This window comes from Siphateles boraxobius, unplaced genomic scaffold (genome assembly GCF_051911475.1).
Source record: "Siphateles boraxobius isolate OS27281-9 unplaced genomic scaffold, OSU_SipBor_1 5, whole genome shotgun sequence".
NCBI classification, from domain to species: domain Eukaryota; kingdom Metazoa; phylum Chordata; class Actinopteri; order Cypriniformes; family Leuciscidae; genus Siphateles; species Siphateles boraxobius.
The window spans coordinates 34,648,059-34,667,081 of record NW_027509141.1 but is presented as its reverse complement, the minus strand read 5'-3'; the positions used below and the strand labels follow the sequence as shown (position 1 = coordinate 34,667,081).

General features: G+C 37.0%; 1 protein-coding gene across 1 annotated transcript; it reads right to left on the bottom strand.

Annotated features, from left to right (window-relative positions):
* Positions 1-98: 98 nt before the first annotated feature.
* On the bottom strand, positions 99-9,759 carry aldh4a1 (aldehyde dehydrogenase 4 family, member A1). Its single transcript, XM_077204193.1, has 15 exons — positions 9,375-9,759; positions 8,098-8,191; positions 7,912-8,004; positions 7,393-7,440; positions 7,072-7,227; positions 6,755-6,904; positions 6,575-6,649; positions 5,253-5,440; positions 4,366-4,439; positions 4,070-4,266; positions 2,905-2,952; positions 2,663-2,815; positions 2,036-2,157; positions 1,762-1,880; positions 99-862 (listed from the first exon to the last, which is right to left on the bottom strand). The coding sequence occupies exons 1-15, from the start codon at positions 9,413-9,415 to the stop codon at positions 750-752; spliced, it is 1,671 nt and encodes a 556-aa protein (XP_077060308.1). The 5' UTR covers positions 9,416-9,759; the 3' UTR covers positions 99-749.
* Between the last annotated feature and the right edge of the window lie 9,264 nt (positions 9,760-19,023).

Genomic DNA, 19,023 nt, shown 5'->3' with positions numbered 1-19,023 from the left:
CGGCAGCAAGTCTGAATAGGAAATATAGCAGGTAATATCTGTATCAAGGCCCTGAATGTCTTATTCTAAAGTTTATAATATGCATAATAACACATAAATCCATCATCCACACCATGTGTTTATTGAGGCACAGTAAGTTTTCAGATATTTTGAGCAGGTTAATACCTTGCTGGCGTGGTCATTTTCACAAAACTGAAAACATCCCCTCATATTTGCCTTCACACTTACATGTAAATGATATTAGAATGCTACAGAATTAAACTTATATTTAAAATTTCAAATGGAAGATCACATCAGTATAAATGTAACAATACAAACTACATGGATACAGTCTGTTGCACTGTTTCCTTCAACTTTTTCTGCAATCATAAAATGATAGAACTCATTGGATATAGCGAAATTTGAAGGAAAAATCACACAGTGAAATGATGCCAGATTAAAGTGAAAACGTTTCAGTGCATTTCCCAGGTTTGTTTGAATTGAGTATCTCTTCATATTAACAATGCAGTGATGTTTTAAGTCTGTATGGACACCAGAGGCAGTGAGTTTCTTGAGTACTTTCACACTAGCTGGTTTCCAGTGGTTTGCGTGTTGAAAGTGCACCAGTAGAGGAAGGTTTGGTTAGTTTTGTTCTAACAGTCTAACAGCCCTCTAATCTTTCAGCATGATGGGACGATTAAGAAGGGGTTTGATTGCTTAACGAGTCTTGATGTAGGGATTCAGGGTTCAGGGCGGTACATCATGATCTCTTAGCCCATGTAGGGATATTTCCATTCTGTAAGTGGCACGTATGTCTGCTTGACAACCTGTGGGGACGTCCATCGCAGGACATAGTGTGGGCCACCGGGCTTGTCGTTGGTGCCTGAAAACATTATCAAAAAGCATGAGATGTGAACTTTATATTTTTGTTGAAACGCTTGAATTATTCAGCAAAAACCTGTTTATTATTTTAATTAGAACTACTTTTCAAGCTGAATTAACTAGTTAAGCAATACTGATGTAATTCCTTTCTGGTATCATTATATGTATTGTGCAAAAGTTGTTTCTGCAGGGTTTACTTGGAATAAGTGGTTATGTGGAAGCTTGTTTCCGCCACAGAATAAAAATAAAAATGGTTATTGTGACTTTTTATCTCACAATTCTAACTTTTGTTTCTTGCAACTCTGAGTTTATATCTCACAAAGGTCAGAATTGCGAGTTTATATCTCCCAATTCTTAGGAAAAAAGTTTCTTATGGAAGCTTGTTTCCGCCATAGAATAAAAAATAAAAAAGGTAATTGCTACTTATTATCTTACAATTCTGAATTTAAAAAAAAAAAAAAATTGCAACTGCAAGTTTACATCTCGCAATTCTGATTTTATAACTCTTAATAATTGAGAGTTTTAAACTTGCAATTGTGAGAAAAAGATTCAGAATTTTTAGATAATAAATAACAATTACCATTTTTTTTATGTGGTGGAAACAAGCTCCTGTAGTTATGACACTGAAGTTGAAATTCTGCATATACATTTGCACAGATAAAGGCAGTAAGGGATTTTAATCACAATAGTCTAATGCCAACATGTAAAATGTGTAAGTCTTTTGGCTATAGTTTTTAAATAGTGTGTTTTTGATGCTTATTGCCTGGTCCTATAGATTTTATGTGTTTGATGGAGAACAAATTATTTTGACTTTAAATGATGCCAATGATTCAGTCTCTAGAGATTCACTTGATTGAATCTGGATCATTCCTTCAGTCGGTCAGTGATATTTGGTTTTACCTGATGCTCTGGCGCCACCAAATGGCTGCTGGGCCACAATGGATCCTGTAGATTTGTCATTGATGTAATAGTTTCCAGCAGCATTTCTCAAGACTTTTCCTGCCTCATCAATAACAGCCCTAAAACAAGTAATTACATTATAAGTGTATGGTAAAGATACAAGTCTAGTGCAGAGATATGAGGGTCTGGACATGTTGGGATTGTGCTGATCTGGGTTGCTTAATGGATTTAATTTGCATACTAACTTAATCTAATGACATGGTGCAGCACTCACTTGTCTTGGGCAAAGACGGCTCCTGTCAGGGCATACGGAGAAGTGTTGTCTATTAAGTGCAGGACCTTCTTGTAGTCAGATTCAGGGTAAACGTAAACTGTCAGGATGGGCCCAAAGATCTCCTGAAAAAGCAAAGAATTAATATATGAGATGTTTTATAATCACTGTTTTTGACTTGCTCTTATATTTCACTTTTCAAACATTTTTAAAACATTACTAGTTTTCCATCAAGTAAATTAAAAGGACGTATTTTTTCCATTTTCAAAGTCTTGATTTAGTTTTTGGGCTCAACTAGAATAGGTTTGCATACTTGAATGTTCAAAGACACATTATTCTCCATTGTTGCAACTCCTCAAAAATGTCAATTAAAGCAAATAGGTGACATAATGCTGTCAATATCTAGATCTGGGTGACTGTGGGTGGTAACTGGATCAGCTGAGACTATCTGTTTGTGAAGAGCAGCGTTAAATGAGGTTAAATGGAAGAGATCGTTTTATCTAAACAAACCAAAGTCCACCCATTCACCGTCCTGAGCCTGTGTGTGTGTGAGCGCCATCCTGGTCAAAAAACAAACAAAGGTCTGAGCCGCTGTGCCTTAAATTGCCTGAAATTGCGAAAATTTTAAACCTCATTCATGATTTTCTCCTGTGCGTCGGTGGTTTCAATGATTGTGGGTTCCACGAAATATCCTTTTTTATCATCACAGTTTCCTCCAGCGATGATCTTCAGATGTGGAGAGGATCTGGCATGTTCCAAATATTTCTTGTTCCTGGAGAAGGACTTGGAAAAATAAAAGACATTGTGTTTAATACTTTGACAAAAGAAAACGTCAAGCTTTGTCAATGAATAAACAGGTAGCTGGTTTGTACCTTGTCATCGATAACTGCTGAGAAGAAAGTGCCGAAATCTTCGACTGGCTGTGAAGTGAAACAACAGAAAAATGTCACATGATGGACTATAGTGAGCAGCCATTAACCATTGTGCATCCTTGTGGACATTTTTAGCTTTTTCATTTTTTTTTTAATCACTTTGCCTGTGTTAATGCTAACTGCATAAAATGTTGCACAGGTGTGTATTTTTATTGGATTTTACTATTTTACCGCTATTTCCTTTAAAAAAATCTATTCTGCACTAGGTCCACAAAATACTCCCACTTTTTTGGACAAAAAAATGGCCTCATTGAAACCCATTAAAACTGTAATTTTTATCCCAGGGTCATTTAACTATAAAATGATGCAATCTTTGTTAAGAGGCTTTCATTCTGTTGGCAAGGCTTCAAAATTTAAATTTCTACTATTTTTTATCAGATGGTGCCATTTTTTCAGGTTTGGTCTATAAAGCAAATACTCGCTTTTATCCTGTTTTCTTCTTCTGCATTTTATAGAGCCAATTGGATAAATTATGCCACGATATTTGTGTGGGTGTGTTGGTATGGATGTCAGAGTGTGGTTAGTATGCGTGTTATAAAAAAATGTGTGTGTATGTGTGTTTGTAATATTGAGAGAGAAAAACTCAACTGCAAATAACAAATCCAATCACTGTGTGACCAGTGGAGTTTTGCTGGCACCCAATGGGGAAAATCTGTCACTGCGCACAAACAAGATCTTACCGAAAGCTAATTTTTTGAGATATCAACCTCAAATTTGGAACACAACTTATTTAGATTTATGGCTTTGATTTTCTAGCTGTTTTAGAGTTCAACTTGTTTCATAAAATATATATATTACATAAAATATTGTTCATAAATAATTTTCATAAACTTAAACCTATATAACTTTTTTTGGATTTACTTATTAATTTTGTTTTACTTCAGCAATAATCTGCCAAGGGTCTTCTTTAAAATGATATCAAACTTAAGTCTGTGCTCCCAAGATTAAAATTTTTATGACAGTTTTTTGACATGGACATTTTTGTCCTCTATGTAGCTATGTGTAAATATTTGTAATTGATGCACAAGGGTTAAAACACACAACCATGATCTGCTGAAAATTCAGCAGTCGCCAGTATTACACAAACTCAAACACTTCTACTTACGTCTCCCATTTTGATCAGTTTGTGCACATCCAGGAGTCCCTGTTTGATCCGAGGCCACAGTGAGTCTGGCACGTACATCCTGGAGCAGGCCGAACACTTCTGTCCTCCGTACTCGAACGCTGAGCGGATGGTGCCGGTCACCACGCTGTCCACGTCTGCGGACTTGTGCACAAAGTGGAAGTTCTTGCCACCGCATTCTAAAACACATTTGAGAAATTACAAAATATTCAGATTTTAGAATTTTAAATCTTACATAACATTCGTATTGAATTCTCAGTGCAACGGAAAACACAAACCTCCAGCGACACGAGGGAAATTCCTGTAGATATCCAGATTCTGGGCGACCTGCTTCCACAACCGTTTAAAGGTTCTGGAGATGATACAGGAAAGTCAGATTGGAGCGATATAAAAATCAGGAAATGTTTAACTAGGCTTGGTCAACGTCTGGAAAAATCATATACATCTTAAAGGGTTTTCAATAGCAAGTCCTATTTGTGTCGTCGAGTTCATCACGCAACTGTTCAAAAGTAAATAAATCAATGTTATTCTGCAAGGATGCATTCAATTGATCAAAAATGAAAATAAAGACATTTTTAATGTTGCAAAAATTTTCTTTTAAATAAATGCTGTTTTTTACACTTTCTATTCATCAAAGAATCCTTTAAAAAAAAAAAAAAATATATATATATATATATATATCATGGTTTCCATAAAAATACAACTGTTTTCAACATTGACAATAATATGAAATGCTCCTTGAGCATCAAATCATCATATTAGAATGATTTCTGAAGGATCATGTGACACTGAAGACTGTAGTAATGATGCTGAAAATTACAGCTTTGTTCACAGGCTTTAATTACATTTTAAAATATATTCAAATAGAAAAGTTATTTTAAATTAAAATAATATTTCACAATATAACTGTATTTTTGATTAAATAAATGCAGCTATGTTGAGCAGGAAAACATTAAAATCATACAAAAACACGAACTTTTGAATAGTTTTAAAGTTAAAATCCTACAGATTTTAGGTTTCAACCATGCAAAAAACACCCGAGGGGTTTAAACTTTCCCTTTGCACTGCAAATTTAACCCAGACAGAATGTTACACTAAAGATAAGAGTAACGCAATCACATTGCATACTGTATGACCGAGTCAACCAGGACAGAAAGAGACGTACGGGACACTGCCAGTGAAGTTAATGCCAGCCAGGTGCTCAGAGGACGTGATGGCGTCTCCAAACACTGGGCCGTCAGCTGGGACAAACTGGATGATATTGGGTGGCAATCCAGACTCTCTCAGGATCTTATAGACGGCGTAGCTGGCGGACATGGCCGTGTCACTGGGTTTCCACAACACCACGTTACCCTGAACGCAAGTCAGTGTTAGAAATGAACCAAAACGCTCAAGTGTCAGTGCATCCATGTCACTGCAAATTGATTTTAATACAGATAAGACAATTCATTTTCAGTAATATTATCAATTTGAATGCACTTCACACTGCTTAAAGGGATAGTTCACCCAAAAATGTAAATTCTGTCAGTATAGGCAAGGCAAGGCAAGGCAAGTTTATTTATATAGCACATTTCATACACAATGGTAATTCAAAGTGCTTTACATAGAAGAAATTAAAATAATCAAAAGAAATCAGAATAATTAAAACAGTTTAGAATAAAAGATAAAATACAGAAATCAGAATAATTAAAACATAAAATAAAATACAGTGCAAACAGTCGGACGAACAGTGGCACAGTGCTCATTCAGTAAATGCACAGCTAAACAGATGTGTTTTGAGTCTGGATTTGAATGTGACTTCTGTAGGAGCACATCTGATCTCTTCTGGAAGCTGGTTCCAGCTGCGGCTGGCATAGTAGCTAAAAGCAGACTCGCCATGCTTAGAGTGAACCCTTGGTATTTCTAGCCGATGTGATCCTAATGATCTGAGTGATCTGTTGGGTTTATATTCAGTGAGCATATCTGCAATGTATTGAGGTCCTAGGCCATTGAATGATTTATATACCAGTAATAATACTTTAAAATCAATCCTAAATGTAACTGGCAGCCAGTGTAAAGACCTGAGGACTGGTGTGATGTCTTTAATAACTTTTCGGGGAACAAGTTTCAATCCCTTAGAAGCCTATGGAGGAGTGATCCTCTCAGATTTAAGCAAAAATATCATAATTCGTGTTCTGAAGATGAACGAAGGTCTTACGAGGTTGAACAACATGAGGGAGAGTAAATACTGACAGAATTTACATTTATGGGTGAACTATCCCTTTAAAGCAGTATTGAACTTGTTTCATAATTGATGAGCTTTTCTCTGTTATTGAACAGAACTGAATCAACACTGAGCTGAAAATATTATTGTCTTTTTAGAGCTGCTTTCATAACCAAAGAATTTTGTAACATTAACACTATTATTTTCCTGTTATCACCGTGGAGCTGCTTTGAAACAATCTTTATTGTTTAAGCGCTATATAAATAATCTTGACAACATCTAACCATGATGGCAGGGGTGCCGGCAAGGTTTCCACCAATCGCCGTGAAGTTGAATGGTGCAACAGCAGCTACAAATCCCTGAAACAAGTCAAATTCAAGTCAATACCCAATCATGGCTTGCGCAAAATAAATCTGTTACGTAATGATCTGATTATTTGGGAAACAGCACATCAGGGAGCTCACCTCCAGTCCGCGGTACAGCATTGTGTTGGTACTTCCATCGCTGTCCAACGGCTGCTGGTGTTCCAGCTCGATCGCATGTTTGGCATTGAACCTGAAGAAGTCGATGAGTTCTGCAGCAGCGTCAATCTCAGCCTGGATCACAGTCTTACCCTGAGACATCAGGAACGGATTCTCAAAGATTAATGGGAAGCCAGTAAACATAATCCCATGTGTAACAGACTAGTTAACATCAGACGCCTCGTGATGAAGGAGCAACAGCCTCCAAATGTGCAAAGGTCTCAGTTCGAGGTTTTTTTTAAATGTTAGTGAAGACGCACCTGTCCGACCATGGTCTTGGCCAGAACGTCTGCTCTCTCGGGTCCACTGATGATGTCAGCAGCTTTGAAGAAGATCTGGGCTCGATCTGCAACCGGTTTAAGATCCCATTCCCTGCGAGCAGCAACTGAGGCCTCAATGGCTTTATTGATCAGCTCCTGAAGACACAAACCAGACCAAACGATGATGCAAAACAAAACCTTTGAAATGGTTTCATTACACTGATGAGTTCAAGTGAGGAGTTCAATAAAATCCCTCATATACATTTGCAGTATTTATTTCCCAATTTTGATGTTATAATTGACACTAAAAACAAACTGTACCTTATCAGCGTAGCAGAACTTGGACACTTTGTGAGAGTGGTTGAAGGGCTATGAAGAAAAAAAAAAACGAATTAATATATAAAAATCACTAACTAAAATAATATCACACTGAACATGATTTAATAGAACAATAACTCAATGTATGAACATCAATGTATCATAATTGTGAGAAAAGCCGTTGTAAAAACTGGCCTGTGATTGAATAGTGGCAGAGAGAGATGTTTATTAGTAAAACACAGAAATAAATATAATAATAACACAACACAATAATAATAAATGCATTTTAAATATTGACTTTAATTTAAATAATTTTATTTCAAGTGCAACAGAATAATAATAATAATAATAATAATAACAGTTGGACCTTAAATGTTAATTTAAATGTATGTTGTGCATGGCACAATATTAATAATAAACATAATATTTCATGCTGTGATGAACTCCAGAGGTATCACCGATTTGACTGTAAAAGAGCTACAGATCACGTTCATATAGAAACCAGAGAAATGATTAACTCACAGACAGCTGGTATCTGATATCTTTGGTCCACACTTCTTCATTTCCAATCACACATGGAATCTCTTCCGTCTTTCCCTTCAGGTTTTGTAACGCCTGATGATCAAAGTAAAACAGAGACGGTCAATGAGATCCGCAGCTTCAGCGCATCAAGACACCCGAGTCAGTGTGTGTGTGTGTGCGCTTCACCTTCTCCAGATCTGATCTCTCTTTACTGCCCTCTTTAAACGCGAGCACGGGCTCATTCTTCACCTCCACAGCTGCACACGAGAAGGTCTTGAACCTGCAGAGAAACAAGCTTGCTGTTACTGAGTCTTCAATATTTCTCAATTAATCTGGGCTTTTTCTCTAGTCTCGCCTAGTCACGCAAAACACAAGCTCAATCAGTAACTTATATAAAGTCATCTAGATAGAATGGCTTCAAGAATAACTTGTTGTAAATCCATAACAGGAGACAATTGGGTCACTTTAGTTTTTAATGTATCCAGCTGAAAGAAAGCTGCTTATTTTTTTTAAATAATTAATATTATTTTAAAAAATATCACTATGTTAAAACGTATTAAAACCCTCATTGAAATAAACAAAAAAAAATATGAATGCATTACTAATTTATAAGTATATAGTTTGGAAACATTACTATTTTTTATGTTTTTGAAAGAAGTCTTATGCTCATCAAGGCTTCATTTATTTGATAAAAAAATCAAGTAAAAACAGTAATATTGTGAAATATTATTACAATTTAAAATAATGGTTTTCTATTTTTATATTATTTCAAATATAATTTATTTCTGTGAAGCAAAGCTGAAATTTCAGCATCATTACTCCAGTCTTCAGTGTCACATGATCCTTAAGAAATCATTCTAATGGTTTATATAATCTAATTCTATTTATATAATAATCATTCGAAACATTTTTATAACCTGTGAATATTTCTTTGATTAAATTTCTTTATTCTTTGATGAATGAAAAGTTAAAAAAGAATAGCATTTATTTTAAATAGAAATCTTTTGTAACACTATACACTAACGTTGAAAAGTTTGGGGTCAGTTATTTTCTTTCTTTAAAAAAAAAAGAAAGAAATTAATACTTTTATTCAGCAAGGATGTTAACATTGATAAAAGTGATAGTAAAGACATGGTTCAATGTTGCAATGTTTCCTTTGTACAGTCTTTCAGTATGTTTATTATGCTTATGAATGGCTTGAGCTACAGTAAAAACAATGAGAGGCACTTGTGTAAATAGATCTCAGTGGGAGGACAAGTTTCTTGATCCATTACATAACACCGTCTGCCTGCCTAATAGCACGTAAAATGCACACTTCCAGCGCTTACACACACATCACATGATAATGCACAAGTAAACGATTATTATTTTTCAATTTACAAGGAGACACATGTCAAATAGGCATCATAAGTCTCTCTCAGAGTGAAAGTCATGTGTAAGTCCATGTGCAATCGCATACATACCCCTTCCAAGACTGACAGATGACAGATCTCACTCGTAGCATGTTTAATCTGGACGTACAGGGAAGGAGAGATTTAATATATATGTATTACAACTAAAAAAAACTATATGTATCCTCCTTCTGAGGAACTATAGCGCTAAAGTAGTATTATAATACTGGTCTTGTACTCTCCAAGATCACAGACGACATCACATGAATGGAGGAGAACTACCACTTCCGTGATAGGTGGGGATTTCTTGACAGGCGAAATGTGTTGAGCTGTTACATTTCATAACAACATTTTTCTAATAAAATTGATAGTAGTAACTAGCTGTTTTATTTAAAATTGTAAAGCTACGTTTACCGGCTCATTATAAAAAAAATATATAATAAATTCGTTAATAAATAAGTTAAGCGGCGCCCCTGTTGTTCATAAATGGGACAGGCAAGAGGGCGAGTCTCTCACTGGCCAATCAGCTTTCGAGTCGTTCCGCTAACAGTAAAACATAAGAGTCGTTTTTCATACAGTATTTCTATTTATAAAATATTAATATGGTATGCCCATTTGCCAATAGGCCTATTGTTTTTTTACCCAGTCAAAATTAGGAGTTTAATCAGCACAGCACTAACACAGAGCCCAATTGCCAATATTGTTTTTTTCCGCAGTCAAAATTAGGAGTTTAATCAGCACCAACACAGAGATGGAGATGGTGTAAAATATATATATTTTAAATATCAATTCTACATTAACCGCGCACCCACATACGTCATTAAAAAATGTTTACGTTTGTTGAGGGCGAGAAAATGTGTGTGTGAAAATTCTTTTTATGTAATAAAATTTACCGCTGCACTTCAAATTAACAAATGGACAACCCAGTAGGGGAAACAAGGAAACTATCCATTTTATAATTACGTTTTTAACTCTGTCAGCATCTAAATTTCATCATGGCCTCTAGGCTTCCCAGATAAGAGACAAGTGTGTTTGCATTGAAAAGATGTGGTAATGAGACTATAAGAGAACATCCATACACCTCCAGAGTCCAGACTGAGGCAGAAAAAGTTTATGTGGTTTGAGGCTTTTTTTAAACGTCCATACCTACCCATATTTACCCAGTCTGAAATTCTGAACAGTTAAAACTCGAATAACTATTGAGGAATAAAAAATAATCGTTTGGAAATTGATCTTAATGCCTTAATTTAAAAAATGAGGAAAAATCCAACCTTTAAGGACACCGATTTTCTTTGTAAATGAATAATGTATCGTAAATAAATAAATGTTCTTCCTTAAAATACAGGTTGCGTAAGTCAGGACACCCCTATGTTAAATTCCCATAGAGGCAGCAGATTTTTATGTTAAAAGGCCAGTTGTTTCATGGATCCAGGATACTATGCATCCTGATAAAGTTCCCTTGGCCTTTGCAATTAAAATATCCCACATCATCACATTCCCTTCACCACACCTAAAGATTGGCATGGGGCACTTTCCATAAGATCATCTCTCTCAATGCAAATCAAACCAGCTATTAGCCTACATGAAATTACACCATGCCAATCTCTAGGTATGGTGAATTTTTTTTTACATAATTGTGTCAATTTAGCATTCACGTATATTTTTATATAATAAATCGTTTTTTATATTGAAAATTCAATGTTTCACTTATTGTTGGAATAAGTAATTTTTTTACCACATATAAACATGGCATTACTAATTATTATTGATACCAAACAGAACATAGTGGAGTGCTCCACATATACGCATAATACAACAAAATATAATAATGTAAAATAAAATAATAGAGAAGGGTAAGTGCCATCAAAGACTTTGTTTGTAAATAAAAAAAACACTGTTTTCGTGTTTCTGAAACTAGGATACATCTGATTCAAATTAAAACAATTCAAATGAAAACACATTCCCCTTGGTAGCCTTGTCGTGACGTCACAGAACACGGTAATGCTTTTGTCGTGACGTCACAGACACAGCGATGCGAAATGCGTCACAGCGTCAACGGCTATAAAGAGCTCTAAAATGCACTCAGGTCGGTGTAGACGAGCAGGAGTAAGGTAAGTCACAATTAAAGTACTTCTGCCTTAGTGCCTATTGGAAAAAACAACTAGGGCTAAAGTTAGTGTGTCACACTTTTCTCAAGTAAATATTTGATCGTGATATTTTTGAAAGTCTTTTTTTTGGCGCTCTTTACTGTGGCGCAAGAGATCGCTCAGTCAGTTCAAGCGGCAAATTAACCGATCATCTCTTCCTCTTTACTACTAGATAAAGCACCAAATAAACATGAACCGACATCAGTAGTTATGCTGAAAGATACCAAAATCAATATCATGTCTCATATAATCGATCAATCAGTGTTTTAACCGCGAAACGACGTCAGTAAAACAGCTTGTGGAATTTTATTTTTAACGTTAATGTTACCTCAGAAAAGTCATTCAGTGGAAATAAACTGTCGGCTTGAAATATAAACTCAAACGTTATGGAGGTTTCTACATTAAACTTTCTATATATTCTAAATACACTTTCTAAATGTATGCACTGAATCCTCACATTTATTATATTTTTACTTGACCTGTTCTTCAATATTTAATGTATGTTTGATTAAATCTTTCATGTAAAAGGTTCCTGTTTATGGCAATTGTTTTTTAAAATACACCATTTTACTTGACAGATTTATCGATTAGATTTCTATTCACAAGCTTGCTAACGTTATTTGATTCGATAATCGACATTGATTCACTTATGGATGTTCATTGGATAGCAGCGCCTGCTAAATTAATAAATGTACATATATCAGGTAAGTTACAGTACGTTACATGTCAATTTTCTCAAGGGAAAACAATTCTCAATTAATGTAAACTACACAGGTAACACTCCAATGTTAAAAGTAAGAACTGATTTGTATACAAACATTTAAATTGCATTTAAGGCAGGTTTTTATAATAATAAAGTTATAACTATTATAACTGCCGTAAGTGCAATTTAAATGTTTGTATACAAAATCAGTTCTTATTTTTTAACCTTGGAGTGTTCCCTGTATAGTTCTCAATATCTTATCAAATAGCAAGCTTGTGAATTGAAATCGAATCGTGAAATGTATCTCAATACCCAGCCCTACTGTTAACTACAGTAAGAGTGTTTATTTTCTCTTTAGAAAATGGTTAGCGACATTTTGTGTGACAAAATGGATCGAAAACCCAAAAAGGAGCAGAAGAAAAAGAAGAAGCGTGGCGTGTTTATGTCATCTTCTCCAGATGTGGTGTTCTCAGCCGCTGCACCTGCAGATCATCCCAAATCTTCCTCCTCCCGGAAACGCAAATTCCCATCTCTGCGCCGGGCTTTCCGCAGAATACTATCGCTGATTCTGCCGTGTGTGTCCTTCTCTGAGCTGGACGAGTCCATCGAGACTCACACATCCAGCATCGACACACACACTGATGCTTCTTCCTCACCTGCAGTCAGTGGATCCTCTGATCCAGAGCTTGATCTGCTGCCTGCCATCCAGGAGAAAGAAGCCAATAAAAGTAAGGGAATGCTTTAAAGCTTTTACATGCTTAACACTCATCTATCTTTCCAAGTGTACATTACAGCTTGAATATAAAAACTAAATGATCTACTCACAGATGTTGGTTAGCTTGGTGTATTTTTTTCTTAAAAAGGGATGTGGACTGTAGTGCTTTTTTATATAACTGTACATTAAAATATCTCATAAAGACAGTACTATGGTTCATTCACAGCCGTACCCGAAGACTCGAGCACCTCCTCCAGCAACAGTGATGGTTCTTCCTCATCTGCAGAAAGCAAACCATCAGATCTGGAAGGTTGTAGCTCTTCCAGCGCTGCGGGTAATTCCTCCTCCGTCGAGACGAGCGAGAGGATTGATCTGCTGGCTGAACTTCAGGGAACAGTGGTTCCTGAAGGTTAGAGAAGTTTATTACAACTGTTACCGTATTATTTAAAGCATTATAGTTTATTAGTCTAATATGTGGTGCATAATAACTCAAACTGCATTATTAATCTCTTCACAGATGCAGCCGGAGATCAACCCGTCTCTGATGTGGAGCTTGAGTGGTGGGTGAATAAATGTTGTGTGTAGATCTCTATATCAGCTCATAATGAATTAATAACCCAGCTGTACTGTATATATAAAACAGCTCTTTGTATAAAGTTGGATGTATAAGTATGTCCAACCTTATCCACATACATACAGTATACTCGCAAAGCAATATCAAGTCTCAACTGCCTGATTTCTTGTATCATTGCAAAATGTAAACTATATTATCGCTAATCTGCTAAATGCAACTATTAGGCATTTAGATTTTACGATAAACATTAATGTCATGAATTTTTGTAAAGTTGCCAGACTTGAGTTATTGATTTAATGCCAACATGGACAAGCAGAATATTAACATATTGCTGATTTTTTCCCAGTATTCTCGATGTGCTGGCCTCTGTGACGGCGCAGTCTAACGGTCTGTCTCAGACTGAGATACTGCGGCTCATCCAGTGCAGTCCACAGCAGGAGCAGATCGAGGTCAAGCAGCAGAGAGACACGGAGGAGGAGGATGAAAAGCTGGCTGATGTTGTGTCGACAGCATCGCCAGCTAAAATCAAGCACTTGGGGTAAATGTTAGATATGAACAACTAGAACACACATTCTCCTGTATGATGTGCTTTTCACAGACTAACTGAATGCCTCCTGTCACAGTTTTCCTAATTTAGGGAACACATGCTACATGAACTCCGTGTTGCAGTGCCTCCTCACTGCTTCCCCCTTCCGGGACGATGTTCTTTCCCAGCGGGAGCAGTGGAATGAGGGGAGCACAATGCTTAGGTCAGCGATATTTTTGTATCATTGGGATATTGTTAATTATTTTATTAATTTTTAATTTTATATATTATTTTAAAGTTCTAGTAATTTTTGTAATTTTGTCAATTTGTCGTTGACATATTGTCATATCCCTGAGTAAAATACTAAAGCAGTTCTTTACGATTTTCTCTCCAGGGCGCTCACTGACCTGCAGTTGACCAGGCTAACAGGCAATGATGTGAAGCTGAAGGTGAAGCTCTTGTCTGCAGTCAAGAGAGGCATTGAAACTCGCCATCCGGATTTCTGGGGAGACCATCAGCAGGTGAGTGAGACGATGAACCGGATCTATATGCTCTGATGTATTACTGTTCATAAAATAAGTTAAGATTTAACCTCATTGCCCTTCACACTTTCTCCTCTCAGGACGCCCATGAGTTCCTGATGGTCTGTCTGTCTCATTTGAAGGAGGAGGGCGAGTTTCTGCAGAGCAACTGGCCTAAATACACCTGCCCAGTTGCTAACATGGAGTTCAAACTCAACCGCCTGCGCACCTGTGACAGGTATCATCTAACATCCACATTTGCACTCGTTTAAGACTCTAAGACTTTGTTATGTGACACTAATGTTCTGTCGTTTCAGCTGTGGCTTCCAGAGGAGCTTCAGTGAGGATTGCAACTACCTCTCGCTGGTCATAAGCCCTCGGAGAAGCCTCACAGACAGCCTGCAGCAGTACTTCAAAGTGAGTGACAGCACTGATTATATATCAGCAGGAGGATGTTGTTTCTGATTGGCTGATATTAGTCTTTTTTTTCTCCAGACATCTTCATATGAATGCTCCTGCAACGAGTGTGCCGGCACTACAGCCTCAGAGGCCCTGCAAATAATCAACTTTCCACGGTATGAAACTTAGTTAATTAGTCAGTTCCCGGCAGGATAACACATAATGCGCTAGTTTATAACTTCTGATCATTTGAATATCTCTACAGATTGCTGGTTCTTCTGGTCATGCGCTTCGACGTAAGATCCTCAATGTGCAAACTGAAGGATCGCCTGGATGTTCCAGAAGAGTTTTCACTGTCCTCTAGTACAGGTGCGTGTCAGTTCATCAAACATCTGCCCTCTGCTGGACACTTATGGGACGATCACTCGCCTGAATTTCTCTAAAAGACAGCGTTTGGAAGACAGTTGCTTTGAAAGACAACATTTAAATGATGTTTAAGCATTGAATATGTACTGAAGTGTTTTCTTATTTTATGCATGATGTTTAACAGAGAGCAGGGAGATGACAGTGATAGACAGAAAGAGGCCAAATCAACAGAGAAAGAGAAGGAAGAAGAATAGTGTTGAGCCTGCACCACAGGAAAGATAGAGACAGCAATTCATAGATAGATGGATAAATGGATGGATAGATAGATGATAGATAGATAGAACGAGGAAAATAGAGGATGTTCATAAACATTTGAAATGTAGCATCGTCTAATAATACGTGTTTGTGTTGAACAGATTGAAGCATCAGATTGCGGCGGACAGTACAGGCTAGCTGGAGTCGTGTCCCATCTGGGCAGCAGTTTATATTGTGGTAAGACTTTCTTCTAAATTTCCAGTCATTTCATTCACTCATTAAGCTTCATACTAAAGTCCCTTTGTCTTGTAGGGCACTACATCAGTCATGTAAGGGACTTCAGCGGCTCTGATTGGCTGGAGTGCAGTGACGCCAGCATCACAAGAACCAGCTGGGCAAAGGCGTCACGCAACTTTGGGAAGAACGGATACATGCTCTTCTATGTGAAAAGGTAAATAGTAGCACAATACTAGTGCTCAACTAATGTCCAGTGCTCAGGTAGCATATATATTAAGTCACTGTTGTTTTGTAGTTGACCCTCCTGGGAATCACAACTGCAGAGCATCTATTTTGCAAGGCCAGTTTCTGAAGGCTTTTCAGTCAAATGACTGCTGGATTCAGAGACCAGAGTGCTAACCATTACACCATGGAACCTGTCCAGGACAGTCCTGTGAAACGAATGATGGAATCATGAAGCAAAGCAAGACTGTTGGAGATAGTCAAGTGGCCTCTTGTGCCGCCAGCCCTTGGTGCACGTGGGTCACCCCAGAAAGCAGCCCTTCAAATCTCAGCTTGCAGGCAGGGCTCGTCCGGGACCTCTTGCACCCCAAGAGAATCAAATCCCTAGACCAACGAGCCACCCCTAGCTTTAGCTGCTTACCATTGCAAATAATTGGCAATACTGTACTTTTTTATAGTGAACTTCAATTCAGCTTCACAATTCAATTGATTAATACCATTCAATTTAAAAATATTAATTCTATCCTAAATGAAATGAAAAATGAACTCGTTTCATTTAATAAATTGGACTGTTAGGTTTTTTAGTGCAGGAAAAGCATTATGTGCTTAATACCTTTGGCACTTAATGAAAAATAAAATAAATAGTGCAGTGAATTCAGTCAGACAAATCACTGAATAATAAATAAACTTGATTATAATCTTATTTACGTCTCAATCTCTTCTATTATTTGTTTTAATGCATTTTATATAAATTGGCAATCTCTTTTCTTTCTTTTTTTTTACTTTTTGGTTTTCATTTATGCATGTTTTTATTTTTATGACTATTTTAAATTACTTTTTAAATGTAAAGCACTTTGAAATACCATTTAAATAAACTTGCCTTGTCAAAAGATTTAATTATTATAAATTAGTGCTGTGCGTTAAACGCGTTATTAACGGCGTTAACGCAAACACATTTTAACGGCGTAAATTTTTTTATCGCGAGATTAACGCTCTTTTTGCCCTAGCAAACTTGTATTTTTTTCACATTCTGTTGCAACAACTAGTAACGTTAGAAAAACTACAACATCACACCGGATAGCTAGACCGGAAACAAAACAACAGGCACGCGCACGTACTTGTTTGGGCTTGCGCGCCGGCCAAAGAGTAGTAGGCTAACGTTACGTTTTGAGTGGATGGCGCGAGCGCGAGACGCCGATCTAGAGACGTGCACGCTCAACGCAATAGAGTGCGGCGCGGGACTAGATTTGATGGCCGAGTGCGAGGGTGGGCTCGAGCGGTAATGCACTCACTCTGTGTGCGGATACGGGAGCATAAAACGATTCGCGGGACTCCCGCAAACTAGAAATATCTATGAATAAAACATAAAAACTAATACATTTTTATTCATATGTTGCAGAAAAGCAACAAGAACAACTAAAACAAAATAGAAACGATTTACAGGCCAGAGTTTCTTTTTATAACATGTTTGCAGCGTTGAGGGATGTAGCCAATCACAGACATATGTGTTGATTTCTTGAACGCAATGGCCAATCAGAAGCATTTAAAATAGACTCCCCTCACCGCTCAAAGCAGACTTTTTGTTCAGTGCTGAATTCTGTATGCTGGCAAATCCTCAAATTATAACAAACAAAGTGTATATATTATGGAAGATGCATTGTGCAGTCAGCTTCATTGATAATAACAGATGTGTGAGATTGCGATGAACTGATGTCAGCTTTTTAGGAATTATAAAGGGAGCGCACTTTGCTCGCATTCAGTCATGCCAAACCATGCACTCAGTAGCCTGCTTGCTTTTATGTTATAACAGTGGTTTGTGTGTTAATGCTTTAATAACAAATAATTTATCAGGAGCATTTATGCTGATGTGTATGTTGGCGACACGTAGGCGAAAGTATTTGGAGGTAGCCTACAAAAAAAGAGTCTATTTGCGGGCGGGAGCGGGACAAAAATGTTGCGGGCGGGAGAAAGTAACATAGAAAGTAGTTGAGAACGTCAGTTATAACGACCCACCCACATATTAAAAAAATTGACGGGTTTAAATCGGGCTCGGGCTCATAATTACAGTTTATGTGTCGGGCCGGGCCGGGCTCGGACACAATGCGCACGGGCTCGGGTCGGGCTTGATTTTTTGGGACCGATCTAAGCTCTACAATGGATGACTTCAGACAGAAACACATGGATACCACAGCTAAGAACAAACTTACTGCTGATCCACTTTTCCATGTTGATAAGAGCATTAAAATTAGAAAAAATAATGAGACAAATAGAAATCAAGGGACATTTAGAATAGATAAAAATGTGCGATTAATCGCGAGTTAACTATGGCATTAATTGCGATTAAATATTTTAATCGTTTGACAGCACTATTATAAATACATTTTTGATAAAAAAGAATTGAATCAAGAAAAAATACTTTCTCTGCTTCCCTAGTGAGTGTATTATCGAAATGAACACAGTCTACATTCATGGCCATAAACGCTAAACATCATTATGAACAAAAGGACCTCAACAAACCAAATGAATCAATTGTGTTTATTTTTTGACCCAGCACCAATTACATTAATTATTTTGATACATACACCAGTTGCTCACACACCAGGAAAACTCATCTGCAGCATAAACAAATGACAAAGAGAAATGTTGTAACGTACGAGCACTGATCATGTCAAAGTAGTTATAATAAAAAGAAAGAGTGCTATGAGAAGAATGCAGGCCAGAGATGTTGCGAAAGCCACTAACTTACAGAAACTGTAAATCTGTTGTATAGGCTTTCTGTGAAGGTTGCATAAGTCAGGACACCCCTATGTTAAATTCCCATAGAGGCAGCAGATTTTTATGTTAAAAGGCCAGTTGTTTCATGGATCCAGGATACTATGCATCCTGATAAAGTTCCCTTGGCCTTTGCAATTAAAATATCCCACATCATCACATTCCCTTCACCACACCTAAAGATTGGCATGGGGCACTTTCCATAAGATCATCTCTCTCAATGCAAATCAAACCAGCTATTAGCCTATATGAAATTACACCATGCCAATCTCTAGGTATGGTGA

Bases quoted from the DNA above. Each gene is read 5' to 3' on its own strand.
- aldh4a1 (XM_077204193.1), bottom strand. From the start codon at position 9,415: ATGCTACGAGTGAGATCTGTCATCTGTCAGTCTTGGAAGGG. The intron at 6,650-6,754 runs GTGAGCTCCCTG...GACTTGTTTCAG, and splicing joins TGCTGTACCGCGGACTGGAG to GGATTTGTAGCTGCTGTTGC. The intron at 4,440-5,252 runs GTACGTCTCTTT...TATCATCTCCAG, and splicing joins AACTTCACTGGCAGTGTCCC to AACCTTTAAACGGTTGTGGA.